The 16,012-nt window shown below is 51.1% G+C and overlaps 1 protein-coding gene across 3 annotated transcripts in view; it reads right to left on the bottom strand.

The window, feature by feature from the left end:
• Positions 1-16,012, bottom strand: part of SYK (spleen associated tyrosine kinase) — an 82,451-nt gene that overhangs the window by 19,616 nt on the left and 46,823 nt on the right. For 2 of the 3 annotated variants that reach the window (XM_042964484.1, XM_042964482.1), the window contains exons 4-8: positions 15,456-15,594; positions 11,797-11,878; positions 11,397-11,446; positions 9,711-9,779; positions 970-1,057 (exon numbers count right to left, since the gene is read on the bottom strand). In XM_042964484.1, coding sequence (XP_042820418.1) covers positions 970-1,057; positions 9,711-9,779; positions 11,397-11,446; positions 11,797-11,878; positions 15,456-15,594 — 428 coding nt within the window. The remainder of the gene's footprint in view (positions 1-969; positions 1,058-9,710; positions 9,780-11,396; positions 11,447-11,796; positions 11,879-15,455; positions 15,595-16,012) is intronic. The other variant, XM_042964483.1, reaches the window with a different exon arrangement.

Raw genomic sequence — 16,012 nt, 5'->3', positions numbered from 1 at the left:
GGGTGAGGTCTATGTCACGCCCCCTCGGCCCCCAGTGGCTTTTGTAACTGTGTCAACGTCAACCAACAGAATATATGGGAAGGGACGTCTGTGATACACTCGGGCGAGGTTGTAAAGGACCAGAAACCATCTGCGCTGTTGGCTGGAAACAAACATGGCTCTCGAGCTTCAGACACCACACGAGGCGTCGGGCCGTCCGGACGCGTTCCACGCTGTGAGCAAGCCCAGGCCAGCCCCCGCCAGGAGACGGCCGCGGAGGCCCCTGGACGAAGCAGGGGCGAGATGCCCCCGTGCTCCAGCCTCGCCCCGGCCTCCCCCCTGCCCGGCGTGCCCAAACCCCTGACCCGCAGGAGACCCTTTGACAACCGCAGCCATTTTAAGCTGCTAAGTTTGGGGCTTGTTTCTGCAGCAATGCACGGACTGACCAAGCTCACCGATAAAAACGTAACCCGGAGTCACACAGAGAACCCGGAAAGGGTTCCCACTTGTGACGACCAGTCTGGCCGAGGGCTACGGGCTTCACGGAGGGTGTGGTGTGCCCTCGTGAACTGGGCCCTCCTGTGGCCTCAGGGCCCCTGCACTTCCCTCAGTGCGGCTAGAATTCCAGCCACCCAGACATCCCTTCCGTCCGGAGCAGCCCCACGTCACCGCCCCTTCTGCTGAAGCGTGTTGGTGGTAGAGAGACACACACACCCTTCCAAGGACGTGGTCCTAGAGCCGTGAACTGGCGGGGTTACCGGACGAGCCCTTCTGGGGCAGCAGCATGGAAGAACGCTTTCCGTGAGGCCGTGTCCCCGACAGGGAGGCCTCGGAGACCTCTTCATGCCCCGGAACACCATTGGTCCCAGGCAGGTGACACCCGCCACCGGCCACCAGCCAGCAGCGTCACCCACGCTGAGCCACCGCTAAGTCGGGCCGGCGCGACTGCGGTGCGGTGAATGGCCGGTGACCCACGAGTGCGTTTCTCACCTCTGTCCGTGGGCCAGGGCCCGCGGTCCGGCTCGTACGGATTGAAGGTCACGGCGCTCTCTGGCCGGCTCCCTTGGGATGTGGAGGCCTGAAGCACACAGACGACAGCAGGTCACTTTCCTTCACGGGTGCTCTGTCGGACTGATCTGCACAGTTACTTGTAGTTTCAAAGACTCACATTTGAACTTACGCAGAGAAGACAAACGAAAGAATCAGGAAGAGAGACAAAAAAACCACGTGGCTTATCTCATTCTTCGGGCAGCTGTTTGGACCCCGCGAAGGCCAAGCAGAGCTCGCGCATGGGGTCCCCGCTCACAGACCCTTTTCAATCCCGTTTCCGCCTATCAAAAGATCCGCTGGATTTGTCTTCCTGGCTCAACTCTTTCTTTTCACTTTTATGTCCTATTAAAGTTATTTAAGAAGAAACGCTGAGGGGCGCCTGGGTGGCTCAGTCAGTTAAGTGTCCGACTTCAGCTCAGGTCACGACCTCACCGCTCGTGAGTTCAAGCCCCGTGTCGGGCTCTGTGTTGACAGCTCAGGGCCTGGAGCTGCTTCGGATTCTGTGTCTCCCTCTCTCTCTGCCCCTCCCCAACTCAAAAATAAATAAACATTAAAAAACAAGAAACTGTGAATATCTACTAGCTGCTTCCACGCCCTCCCTGACTCCAAAGCGTCTACACAGTCCTAGTTTCTGCCTGTATCTTACCCTCCAGGGAGATCTAGCTATGTGTGGGGGAGATGCCAGAGTGGGGGCACCAACCAGCCAGTGAGCTATTGGTCCCATGGGGACGCGGCTGCCGCTGGCCAGAGCCCAGTGCTGCTAATAATGACAATAATCACAGACCCCGTGCAGGGGGGGGAACCTGTTTTCCGAACCCAAAGGAAAGGAAATCTGCCCAGTACTCCGAGCAGGTAACGGAAAACGGTTTGCTGGCCGTTATTAATGGCAACGACTCTTATTATTTATTTGATGTGCGTTAATTTGCATTATGAAATAAGAGGGTGTGGGGATGATCTACTCCTTAGGTCCCTATAAACTTTTCCTCCTGAAAGTCTCCATCTTGAGTCTTCCTGGCCGCCTCCACCCCCTCAACTGAAAACAAGGGTCAATTGGTCAATTTGGTTCGTGGAAAAAAAAATCACAATTCAAACTCTTTTTTTGGTTTGCTTTGGTGTGACTTGAATAGGGGCTTACATACCCATGAACCTCATCGGCGCCCAAACACCGGCCACGAAGAAGTGAAATACTGCCAGATCTTGGAGAAATTTAAAGAAACAGAGACATCAAGCTTAATTGTACATTGCCACTTGTTTTGCGCTACACAATGCGTCCTCACCTGCCCTCCTGACATCACAGGACCCGGAACCACAAGTACGATAATAGAGTCACAAGGCACCACGGCCACGCCTCGGCCACTTGTCTCCAAAACCTTGACCTCCTTGCTCGGGCCGACTACCGAGCGCCACGGGCCCACTGCTCGCAGTGGCAAAGGCCCAGGTGACCAGGCTACGGGACGCCCGCTCTCACATGTCAACCGGTGGTTCTGGCTCCACGTTCTCCTCCGACTACCTGAGCCTTCCCGCCGCACTCACAGGAGAGGCACCACGTGTCGAGGGTGCAAACTGTGTAAGGCACAGTCATGCATTCGCTACACCCGAGCTTCGTCTTGCCCACCACCAGTGCTCCATAAAAATGTGCCAAACACATACCAACGAATGAATGAATGAGTGAGTGAATGAGTGAGTGAATGAATGAGTGAACAAAGATAATGTCTCAAAGCTGGGAGATGTGAAGAATGAGTCAGTGTGATTTAAAAACGATTTAGGGGCGCCTGGGTGGCTCGGTCGGTTGAGCGTCCGACTTCGGCTCAGGTCATGATCTCACGGTCTGTGAGTTCGAGTCCTGCATTGGGCTCTGTGCTGATGGCTCGGGGCCTGGAGCCTGCTTCAGATTCTGTGTCTCCCTCTCTCTCTGCCCCTCCCCTGCTTGTACTCTCTCTCTCTTAAAAATAAACATTAAAAAATTAAAAAAAAAAGCTTCTTTTAGGTTTACATTTACTATCCTTTCAACGTCTCTGATCTTGGCTGCAGGTGGGAAACTGAGATCCAAAGACAAAACTTTGACACGAGGACCCGCCGTCCTGGGCAAGGGGAGGGCACCAGCACCCCTTCTCCTGACCTTGAGACCTGCCCTGTGACCCTTAGAGCAGTATCCTGGAGCTATAACTGCTTCACCCTGAGCGAATGTTCTTCAGAGCAGTGGACTTCACAAATTAAAGGCAGAAGGCAGTGACCCGACAAGTGAATCCCATGGGGAAGGATTGGACAGCAGAGGTGGGGGTGTGTGAGTGACAGGGACGCCAGGGCACCAAGAGCAGGTGCGAACCACCAGTGACGGCCACAGTGACATCAGCTGGGTGGTGCTCACCCCCGGTCTGCCTCGGAGTAAGGACCCGGGTTGGGGTCTCCCTCGGAAGGTCAGGCAGGCCCCCGTTTTCAGCCGAGGAGGCCGTGTGGACCACCACTCTGTTACGAGCCTTCACGGCCTGACCGAGCCCCACAGGACACTCACTAGCCACATCTGCTCCCTGGCTGGGCCCCCAGGTCCTCCTCATCCTCACTGGGGGGGCAGGGGGTGACACTCTGGAGAATGTTCTTTGGAAGAAATGGGAGATTTTCTGTCGTGTCAGTTACCAGGGCGGCAGTGACACTGTGACGAATGTAAAGACGTGTAACGAGTTTCCTGTCTCCTGAAGTGTTCAATGGATACGCCACTTAGTAGGACAACGCCCAACACCCTCTGGGATCGAGGGTTCACAGCTGAAAAGAATTCAAAAACTTTGTACAGAATGGGCTCTGAGGCAGGATGCTAAGTTATAAAAGTATTGATGAGTATTACAACTTGACATTTTAATTTAGTGAAAAACATACTGTGGGCCTATTATATCATTTATCATTATTCTTTCTGATTTGTGTCGGTGGTTTATTCCGCCCTAATCAATATCAGCGCCCTGTCTGCATAGAGAACAAGGTGTAAACGAAATTTTGGCAGGTGCATTTTCCCCGTGTTTGCGGACGTTCCAAACAGAGCTCAGGCCCGCCGGCCACCACTAGATGGCGCTAGGTCCCTGCGTGTTCTGCGTCCCAAAGACCAACTTGCGCCTTTTCTTCAAGTTTTACGCACGAAGGTGAAAACAGGTCACTCCACAACAACAAAAATAAGACCAGATTAGGTCTGAAATTCGAATCCCCCATCTCTCACTGGCCGGGCTTGACGGCAAGCGTAATATTCTCTGGGAGCCGATGTGTAGCTGGGGATTCAGAAGTGAACAGACGAGTGAAAATACATTGTCCTCACAGCGCCGACAGGTAACCCAGCTTCCTGACCCGTGTGTCTGGAGCTGTGTCCTAACATCCATTTCTAGACCTTAATTTTTAGACTCCTTGACAGACATTTTGCAGTCAGGCACAGCAGTAATGAAGGTGGCCCCATATGTGTCACCGTTGCAGGGACTAAGAAGGGGCTGTAGGCCTCAGAGCCATTGCGGATGGGGCTCTGGTCTCTGGTGGCATGACCGTGGTCCCAGTGGGGAGCAGGGACCCGCGGTCGAAGGCACACTTCCTCGGCCAGGGCACGGAACGATACCGAGTCTGCTTCAAATTCACGCCAACCGACACCTGAACCTCACGATTGATCCTCTCTCACCTTCGGAGCAGAGGTCCACAACGTGGCCCTTGACAGTGATGTGGAAACACGTTTTCTCAAGGGTCTGGGTCACCGATTCGGCGTTACCGTGTAAGTGGGTATGACTCCACAGCCCCTCTTTCCTTTCCTTCCCTCTTGCAACTCAGCCCCGGTGAACTGTGTATTTAAATATGAGCCTTAAAAATACCCCAGTCACCAGTGCAGAGGTTGGCATGAAACACGGGTTTCAATGTGAAATTCTGGAACACGTTTCCACCGAGGTAAACGTCAATGCTGTGTGGCGCTTTGAGGGCACGCGCCTTGGTGACACGAGGCTGGGGTGCTGTCTTTTAAAATGCTGCTGTTCAGACTCTGCTGGTTCTCCGTTTGTGTGCTTAGCGAAACATGACGAACATTCTGGTATCTGGTAGTGGGAGGGGCTTCGTTCATTTAAGGATTTCCAGTCTTCAAAGCAAGTGTGTGGAGGGGTGGGGAGAGGGTGAATCATACTTGCATTCGTAATTTGACTTTGTTTCCGTGTTTAGGTATGAAGATGTTCCTAACCTCTAAGGAAAATTTTAAAATATCCCTGCTCCTAAGTTTTTATTAGGACATCTCTAATATCTGATTAACAAGCTTTTTCAAGTCAAAACACACTTTTCATTAACCACCCACATGCTAGAATTAATTCAAGTTCTGACATGTACTTTTTGTGTCTGAATCATTAAAAACAACTATGTATGTTGGTCAAATTAACAAACTCAAGAGCGTCATTTGCACCTTAGCTAACCAGACGGGGTATCTGACATAATTCCCCTAAATGCTTCCTCCTGACTGCTTCACGAATAGAAAATTCCTCTTCTATTTACAAAAACATGAATACCAGCTCTCCTAACATATTTCTGAATAGCGATTAAAATACATTTAATCCATAACTTAAATCACACAATGCTTCTTTATTGATATCTTTGGCATCTAGGGAAAATCAATGGATATTTCAAAAATGTTATAAATTTAAATAGGCAATAGCCTTTTTTTTTTTTTGCCAGAGACGTATCTTCATAGTATTAATCAGATTAGTTTCTTTTTTAAAAATGCTTATTTATTTTTGAGAAAGAGAGGGTGGGCAGGGGAGGGGCAGAGAGAGGGAGACACAGAATCTGAAGAGGCTCCAGGCTCTGAGCTGTCAGCCCAGAGCCCGACTTGGGCTCGAACTCACAAACTGTGAGATCATGACCTGAGCTGAAGTAGGACGCTCAACCATCTGAGCCACCCGGGCACCCAGATTAATTAGCTCCTAATCCTAATTCTAATTGGAAATTCTTTCTAATTTCCCTTTTTAAAAATATTATTAAATAAATTCAAGAGGTACAAATTTTAAAAGGCACGGCAGGGTTTACAACGAAACAGGAGTCTCCTTGACAGCCCTGTCTCGTACTCCCACAGCAACTGCTTTTACCGGTGTCTTTATTACTGTATTTCTTCCAGAACATTCTATATTCTATCAGCACATATTCGTCACTTGCAACTAACGCTGTATTTTGGAAACAATTCTAGATCTCAGCTGTCTCCCACAGTGTGAGTTTTATTGTAACTGGTTTCTTTCCCAATGATAGACTTTAAAATTGTTTTCAGACTTTGTCAGTTATACGGTGCTGGAGTAAACACCTTCACATATACGTGGTTGTGCATACATGTAAGAATATTACACACCTAGAGATAACATTGCAGGCAAGAAGTCACATGTGCTTTTATTTCTGGTGGATGTTATGAAACGACCTTTTTTTTCGAGGCTGTATCGCTTCCAGCAAAGTGTAGAAGGGCTTATTAGCCTCCTCCCACACCATGCCATCAAGCTTTTTACTTGGGTCCATTTCACAGATGGACATGACGGGGCACCAGAGGTTCAACTGGCATATCTCTCGTTATGAAATGGAGCGGCTTCCCCTATGTTTACATTTTCCTATGTTTTCCCTATAAGAGAAATACAAATATATTCGCTTTACTAATAACTACCTACTGACATCCTCTGCCGTTAGCCTGTTAATTAAAACTTTTACTGACTTACAGAATTTCTATATATTAAAGATCTTAGCCTTACACGTGTGTCATTACCAATACTTATTCCCAGTTTTTTATTTCCTTTGATGATATTATGTTCCTTATCCATGCATGTGTTTATTTTTAGGTAGTCTTACAGATATTTTAGGTAGTCTTAGTGATATATATTAATAGTTTAAGAAGAGGAGACATGTTTGGGGTGCCTGGGTGGCTCCAACTTTTGGTTAAGCGTCCAACTCTTGCTTTCAGTTCAGGTCATAGTCTCCGATTTCGTGAGTTCGAGTCCTGAGTCGGGTTCTGCACTGACCGTCGGGCTGTGCACCAGATACCAGAAACTGCTTGGCATTCTCTCTCTGTCTCTTCCCTCCTGCTCTCTCTCTCTCTCAAAATAAATTAATAAAAACTTAAAAAAAAAAAGAGGAGACACATTCCTTTAGTGTAAAGATCTACTACGTCTTTTCTAGATCTCTCCTTATTCACCGTGAGTGACTAAGCTGGCTTCAGCCTGCTTGGGACAGGGATGGGGTGGGGGTGAGTTGTCTCCTCCCAGGGCTGGGCTACTGTTTCCTGGGGTGATGGCTTATTGATGTGTCAGTGTGGCTAGTCTGAGCTGTAATCTTCATTATTGAATCAAATTATCATCTTGGTAGTGCTATGGAGGGATTCTGCAGATGTAATTGAAATCCCTAATTCGTTAATTTAAGATTATCATGGGTGGGCCTGGCTTAATCAGCTGAGAGTCCTTTGGGGAGAGTTGAGGCTTTGCCAAGAGAGAAAAAGAGAAAGGTGGAGGGCGGACTGACCCCCGGCTGCGGACGACAACTTTAAGCATCTCCGAAGAGTTCTGTCCTGCTCCTGAAGTTCCCTTCCTGACGGACGGTCTGCCCTACAGACATGGGACCCACATATACAGCCCCCATAATAGCATAAGGCAAGTCCTTGTGACAAACCTATACTCGTATGAGAGTGCACGCGTGTAGAGATGTGTGTGTATGTAAATATGTATGTACGCGTGTGTGTGTCTGTTTTGTACACAAATCTCCAGCTGGTCACGCTCCCTTGGCTGAACCCTGCGTGGTGCACTTAGGAACCACGTAACAAAGATATGCAAGAACGCTGTCTGTCTACAGTGAAACCGCCCATCCCTGGGGCTGCACCTGGGTTGGGGGGCTGTGTGTTGGCACATAGGGTTGGGCCACCATACAGGGGATCATGAATAAACAAATCATGGCAACCAGCGGTGTGGCCCACGTCTACAGGGCATCCCCCATGGCAGACAGGCAGGCCCTGTGCGTGGAGGGGCCATGGAAGCCAGCGAGCAAGGGGTCTGGGCACCATGCATGCCACGCATCCTGCCCCGAGCTCTTCTACGCAGCTCTGTCGGGGGCGGCATCTGATTACAAACTCCTGAATCTTGTGTTTGACCATCAAACCCCGGTAGCAAGGTCGCAAAGTTGAACTACATTGTAATTACAGCCTTGGAAAGCTTACAGCTTGTGATGACGAACACGCACCTTGAAGCAGAATCCGCTTTGCATCACCTCGGTTGATGGGTGCCATCTGGCCCCTTCAGCAGGAAACACTGCTGGACCCCGGGCCTGTGAGCCCCCAGGCGGAGCCCTCTCCCAAGGGAAGGGGCGAATGCCGAGGCCACGCGGGCCAGCAGGCGGCAGTGGGAGAGCTGTGCTGGGGAGCATGGGGGACGCTGACCTCTTCAGGGCCACAGCCTCAATCACATGCCGGTCCTGGGACCTTCTAGTTAACGCCAAGCGGTGTGGCAAAGTGGGCACTGGACACAGAGAATGTGTCACCTTGACAACCTGGTCCCCGACTCCTAAAATGCCACCCTTAGCAAAGGCAGCCTCGAACGTAGCACCCCCACCCCCACCCCCCCAAAGCACTGCCCCCTCCTAGCTGAGTCTTCCTGCGGGCTGACCCACGCTTCCTGGGCCCTTGACATGCAGGCAGCCATTCCGTTTCATTCAGCTCATCAAACGTCACGCTCAACTCCCCTCTCTGGCCTGCCGTCAGCGCGACTGAGAGGATGGAACATTGGAACATTGGAACATTCCTCCTAAACGAAATCTCAGGACTTTTATGCTTTTTCGTTTCTGTAGTTTCTAGCAAGTACTGTAGCCAACTTGTACCCTGTGTTGACGCCCAACTGTATGTCTGGGAAAATGCCAATTGATGTGAACGTGGAAAGAATTAGTAACGAAAGAATTTTCTACCACCAATGATAAAAGCGCAAAAAGCAATCAATACATACTATATGTCTGTGTATCTACACACACACACACACACACACACACGCACATATATATATATATATATATATATGGAGACGATTCATTATAAGTAAAAATCGTTAAAATAATTCGGCTTCTTTCCTCCTAGTCCAATCACACAGCCAAATATAAAACCCCTTCCTATGTCAACCTTACTGCCCCATAAAGAAAACAGGTATTTCTAATCCTCAAATGTCCATGTCTGTCTTCATGCACGTTCTACCTCCAGTTCCGTGCTGGAAGCTGACAGCCGTCGCACTTGGTGTCCACAAAATAAACCGTCTTAGGCGCTAAACCCTGGCATTCCTCCCGGCAGCGTGTGATTTGTGCGACCGGCTCCCATTCCTGCAACACGGGATTCTGGCAACAAAGTCACGCGGCTCGCTTTGAAACGATTTTCCGACACGAGGCTCCCACTTTCCCCGTTGACCCAAATGACTTTCAAGCGCACATTCAGCAGAGAGGGCACGCTCGCGGCGTGGACTTGGTGGCAGTGACTGGACCCACAAGGAAAGCACAGGAGGCCCGGGAGGGGGCTGCCGACCGGGGCTGCACACGGCAGACAGGAGAGCAGAGCAGCGGGGCGGGGGGTGGGGGGGGGGTCAGGGCAGCGCACGCAGAGGCCAGCGGGCACCGGAGCGGGGGTGCCGCGTACGGGACAGTCCTACCACTCAGTCAAGGACCGCAAGCAGGGGACGCTTTAGCACCTTTCTGTGGCCAGGCTTTGGGAAGGAGTATGATTTGATTCTTGAGATAATTCCACCCGCTGACCATGTCTAGAAACCATAACGGCAAAGAGGAATAGTAAATGTTTCAGAAAACAAACACGGGCTACCTTACATGACATACTATTTCGACTTGCTTTACAATGATCACCGCCAGCCCCCTCCATGTTCCGCTAGGAGATTCAGCACCAGCAACACTGGGTCACTGGGGAGGCTTCAGGAGAAGCCCACCACGTGAGCAGAAGGATCGGGAAAAATATTTTGGTAACAGTTTCCATGGAGAGCTATAAGATTAGGGCTGTTACGTTAAATAGCTCCTGTATCATATAGATTACTGAATCACAAACTCGAGGCAAATCATTCTAAAGAATAAATCAGATGGTGCCCAATTCTGTTACATCTTTGGGGTGTTGGTTCTAAGGTGTTTGTGGAAATTCCAGATTAGGACACGTAGGGCATGTATTTATTTTTTTCCCTGTATGTGTCTCACCAGTTAATAAAAAGGTTTTCCAGAATGGCTAACGTCCTGAAGCTATTGGGTGATGCGTGGCTACATACAGGCTTGATGTTCTTTTATGAGCTCTCAGCCCTGAGCCCTCACCCATCTCAGAGGAAGAGAAATCTGTTTCATGGAACACACATGTTCCAGTAGACTCTCCAGGCCCAGGAGCCGCGTAAAGCGTAAAATAAAATGATCACTCCACAGAGGTGCTATATTTTAGATGCTGGGGCCAAAGTTCACTGGTACTTTAGCAAATTCCTAATCGCCCCATCCAGTGGCGGCTACTGGCCCCAGAGAGCCTCGCTGCTTCAACACAGACACAGCCTCTGAGCCATCAACGGGCCTTACCCGGGGCAGAACGTTTATTCTCTGTGGATTTTGTTTTTTAAGGGTTAACAGGCAAATCGGGAGACGTGGAGCACACAACTCAGGATGGGGGAATTTTATACTTTAAAGGACACCTAAGGTGCACACCGAGGTCCCCCAAAAGGAGCAGGACCCAGTCCTGTCTTGAGTATAAACCTGTGTGTCAGCTTGGGACAGTCGGGAGGTAGGAGACTGGCAGGATTCTCTCTTTAGGGGCGTGTGCTGGGCAAGCCCACGTGGAGACATGGGGACAGGTGACATTCTCACCTCCTACTGACATGGAGGGAGAGGCCAGTACCTGCCTTCTCTAGGGGCTTCTCCTCGTCTGATGCAGCTGAGCACCCCAGCCCCTCCCCAAACCTCCTCTGCTAAGCTACTGCCAGACCAGCTCTCCTGAAAGGTCGAGTCTTCTGAGAACGATGATTTAACCAAGAGAGCTGGGGGGGGGGGCGGGCTCAGTGAGACATCTTGCACCCCAGACTCACTACAGCGACCACGCACACGATCTCATGGATCGTGCACACGGCTCCACACAGATGACTCGGGGCTGGGCCAGAGCCGGGGGCTACCACTCCCGAATCCACCAGGGGGCGTACTTCTGATTTAACACTGGGTGTCCCAGTGTAACCTACAAATAGCCTCCACCGGCCTGGAACTAAAAGTAGGCTGATTCTAGCTGACACCCCCCTGGTCGCAGTTTACCAAGGTGACAAAAGCAACAGTCACCTCTACCCTTGAGTGCTAAACCTTGCACTAACATATGGCCTCTTCACCCAAGGGGCAGTTCTGGTAACACTTACTGCAGGATGTGGACCTGGGAGGGGCGCCCGGGCTCCGAAGTTGATATTTCCTGGGTGGAAAGAGCACGGTCGGTTAGGGCTAAGTCCCGGGAAACCCGCAACACGCCTCCCTGCCCCCCGTAGATCACTCAGCCTGACTGTCCAACTGTCCTGCCTGGGGCGCCATTTTTTTTCGATGTCTTCTCTTCACTCGCCTTTCTTACCCACGTAGTTAGAATCAGTCCGTTTTCTAAGGTTAAAGTTATTGGCTACATTTTGATTAATTGGACTGATCCGACATTTTTTACTGATCTGTAAAAGTAAGTCCTCATCCCACCTGAACCTGGGACAGGCCAAAAGGAACACGAGGCTGATTGTTGTCAACATCTGAGACACAGAGATTCCAACATCAGGGACTCACCTGTCTGCCCGCCAATTTTCTGACACGGAACTGTAAGAACTCTTAACAGCCCATCTGCTTTATAAGAATAATGCTCCACTAGCTGAAAAAGAAGAAAGTAAGAACCATGCATTACGGAGGCAGGAAATGGAGAAATCCCACCTGGGGCAGCCGACTCCCCTTTCAGACCTTAAATGTGCCTTGAGGACAATAAAACGTGCTTCCTTGGGAGCTCATCCTGCTCCCTTCCCATGGCCCCTCCCCCTGGCCTCAGATTCTGGACTGAAGTCTACATGCCACCTCCCATCTGGACTTGACCTCACTCTCCCCACACCCTTGCATCCACCCATCCACCCACCCATCCATCCATCCACTCATCCATCCATCCATCTACCCACCCACCCAGCCAGCCAGCCACTCATCCATCCATCCACCCAACCAGCCACTCATCCATCCATCCATCCATCCATCCACCCATCCACCCACCCACCCATCCACCCATCCACCCACCCACCCATCCATCCATCCATCCATCCATCCATCCACCCACCCACCCATCCATCCACCCATCCACCCATCCAGCCAGTCAGCCACTCATCCATCCATCCATCCATCCATCCATCCACCCATCCAGCCACTCATCCATCCACCCATCCACCCAGCCAGCCAGCCAGCCAGCCACTCATCCATCCATCCATCCATCCACCCACCCATCCATCCACTCATCCACCCACCCACCCATCCATCCACCCACCCACTCATCCTCCCACCCATCCATCCACTCACCCATCCATCCATCTACCCACCCATCCATCTATTCATTCACCCATCCATCCAACCATCCATTCCATCAGCCCTCCCTCCCTTCTTTTTTCAATAGCTAGCTCCATTTATTTGTTTATTTCTCCTACATCCGTATGATGTTATAAAAACAAATTCAGCATGCTACCATTTCTTCCTTTATTCAGTCATTCATGCTAAGCCCCAAGGCAGGACCAAAGGCAAACTAAGATGAATGAGGCATATTTCCTATTCCTGAAGTGCTTCCTCTCTTGATGGAGAGACAGGTAAAGGAATCACAATATACTATTAGTCATCGGTTAATGCTGTACAAGAGCTGTGGGCAAAGGCTTTGGAGGTACCAAGTCATTTAGCCCAAAAGTTTCAGGGAGAAGATGTCAGAGCTGGGTCATCAGGACAGGGTCTTCTAGAGAATGACCTTATGTTGACAGAATGTGGCCATCCTTGGCTAACAGCTCCCAGAAAACCATGACTCATGATGTCCAATTGGCCCATTAAAAAATTAATTAATGGCAAGTAGATTTATTTGTATCTCATCAAAATTACACAATAAGAAGACAGCCTTGGTATTTCATATTTTCTCTCAAACAGACATCTCTTCAGACAACCCAGAATCTTCATATCTGGTATCTGTTCCTTCTCTGTTTATTGGTACCTTTTCCAGTTAAGGACCCTGCTCTTGAATCTCCTCTCAAAACTTACCTGCTTGGGTGAATGTTTGTATCTGTAATTTTTTTTTAAGTAGGCTCCATGCCCAAGGTGGGGCCTGAACTCACGACTGCGAGATCAAGAGTGGTATGCTCTACGGAAGGAGCCAGTCAGGCGCCCCTGAGCAAATATATTTTACCCTTCCAGGAAGCAACTCTCTTTTTGCGTCATCTTTTATTGTAAGATCTACCTCTAAGCAGGCGTTTCAACGAGACCAGCCCTAACACGCTTCTGAAATAGACACAGAGGCTCTGTCCGCTCCATTGAATGTAACAGCGTGTCCTCGGGCTGACGGTATCGAGGTCCCTCCAGCAGTGAGGTGCCTGTCCATCTTTCCAGTGTCATTCAAATATCTTGTGTTTTCTGACACTGTACCGACCAGGGTGCCTGGACGGTGGGCTTGCACATGAGCGTTTCCCTCCCGGGCAGGGGTCAGCAAACTTCCTCTACAAGGGGCTGGACAGAGATAGTTTAGGCTTTTTTCAGGCCACTTTCCCTGTCACACAGTCCTTTCTTAAAAAAAAAAAAAAAAAAAGCACTTTGAAGTATAAAAACCACTTCTTCCATAACTATACAAAAACAGGCTAAGGGCCAGATTAGGTCCTGGTTTGCTGACTCCGTCCCCAAAGTAAGCCAGTCCAGCCAAGTTTAGCAATTCCCAACTCCCAGGGAAACAGCTCCGGGCTCCTGGGGGGGCGGTCCATGAACAGCGGCCCCTCATGTGGCTCTCAAGAAAAAAAAAACCACTGAAATCACACCTGTCAAAATGGAAGGCAGTGCTGGCCTTCTGAGGCTCTTTCTTAAGCCCAAGGGCTAGAAAACACACACGGGGAAAGATATTAGCTAGGGCTGGACACTGACATGCCAGAGGAATCCACGAATACGGGTAGAATCTTGGGAAGAAACTCCAACAATTAGAGACGGTTAATGCTGGGATGAGCCAGTGTGCTGACCTTGGCACTGTGCGTGAACTCACACAAAGGAAATGGTCATCCCGGAGAAGTCCAACGGCTCTGTGGCCGTGTCCTGGTCATGACACCGGGGCCCCCGAGCAGTCGTGCTGGAGTACAGACCCGGAGCCCTTATGTGCACACCATCCACAATTCTTGTAGGAGGTGAGAAACGCTGGTGGGAATTAATACCCACCAGCAACGTCCCCTACTCATCTCTGAGCTGCATTGGGCACTCGTATCTGGTAGGCTGAACGCTCTCTCAAACTGGTGCTGGTGAGTTAAAGCAGAGCCCGTGGTCACTAACGAGCCACACGGCAGACGATGCCGGTGTTACGACTGATGTGAATAAATACCCAAACCCCCGGCATTCAGAAAAGAGGTATTCCTTTTCCAACCACAGCATTAGGAACCAGAATACATTAGGTGGTGGTTACTGTGCTTTCAAGGAATGAGAATCCTTTCTGCCGGTTTTCAAACAGATGGATTTTGAGTGGAGCCCTTTCCTGCTATCGGCACCGGTGAGGTTTGGGGAGTGGGCACGTGGACACAACCCTCATTGCGTTCCTCACCCATGAAAGCTCCGTGTGGTGGTCACTCGGGCCAGCAGAGTCCCTGGGGTTTCTCTGCTGCTGGACCCAGGAGATTACAGGGTGCCTGGATGAAGTGATGTGTGCAGCACGGCCACGGCCATGGCCGTGGCCACGTGTCGCTGTGATGGAAATGAAAACAAGCAGTGTCTTCCCACCTCCGCCCGCTGGAAAGTGCGATGGCATCGATTCCCTGCTCCTTGGTCCCTGTGTGTCTCCCGAATTATGAGCCATATTGGGGTTTACTAGAGGTTGGGTGAAAAAGAATCCCTTTTCAGACCAGAGCTGAAAAATCCTGAATCACCCAGGGAGCGCTGAGTCTCCTTCGTTTCCAGAGCTTCCTTCTGCAGTGAGCAAGCACCCAATGCTTTATATAGAGCGAGAAGTGCTCCCAGTCCCCAAGGCATGGCCTCCTGTTCACCTCTGAGCACAGCTCTCCGGGGTGGCCGGCGGGGGCGGGGGGGCCCTCCATGGTGCCCAGAACTTCTGGATTCCAGAGCCTCATGCACCTGACATCCCCACCCCTGGCCCAGGCTTCCAGGTACCTGAGGGTTGAAAGGAGCCCTTACCAGGACCCAAGTAGGCTTGGGCTTGAAAGGTGGGCTTTCTCCCTCGTGAGGACGGCCCATACCTGCCAGAGCGTGTCGAACTTCTTCCCGTCGGGGATGGAGAGCTTCCCCGTTTTGTCCTTATCGATGCGGTAGTGCAGTACCTTCCCCTCATGCAGCAGGCACAGGGCGTAAGACCCGTTGTCGTTCCTGTCCCGGATCCTGCAAGACAGGAGGCGGCGCGTCAAACCCACACCTGCCCCATGTGCCTCCCTCAGTGCCCGACCTGGGCTCCGGGGCTTGGCCCCCCCGCATAGAGAGGCCCGGCCGGACCCTTGGGTGGGCAGCAAGGGGAGCCCAGGTTCTGTGGGCGAGTCTCCATCCACCTGGGGGAGCCGCCCAGGCAGGCCACCAGCACAGGGCACCCACGGCACAGGGAGAGTCTCTGCGCTGGCCTCTCTTCCCCGAGGTCTGCGTCTGGGGCACAGTCCCAGAAGCCGCAGCACTGCCGGCCGGCCCGGCCCCGGGTGCAGCGTGGACGTGCCTGGGAAGCATCTTACGTCGGAAACTTCCCGACCACAGATGGAGGGGGCGAGGGCCCCCTCTTCCCAGGGTCTTTGGGGCCCTGGCATTTTCCGCA

Source organism: Panthera tigris, chromosome D4 (genome assembly GCF_018350195.1).
Source record: "Panthera tigris isolate Pti1 chromosome D4, P.tigris_Pti1_mat1.1, whole genome shotgun sequence".
NCBI lineage: Eukaryota > Metazoa > Chordata > Mammalia > Carnivora > Felidae > Panthera > Panthera tigris.
The sequence above is the reverse complement of the archived record's forward strand: the minus strand, read 5'-3'. Positions and strand labels throughout refer to the sequence as shown.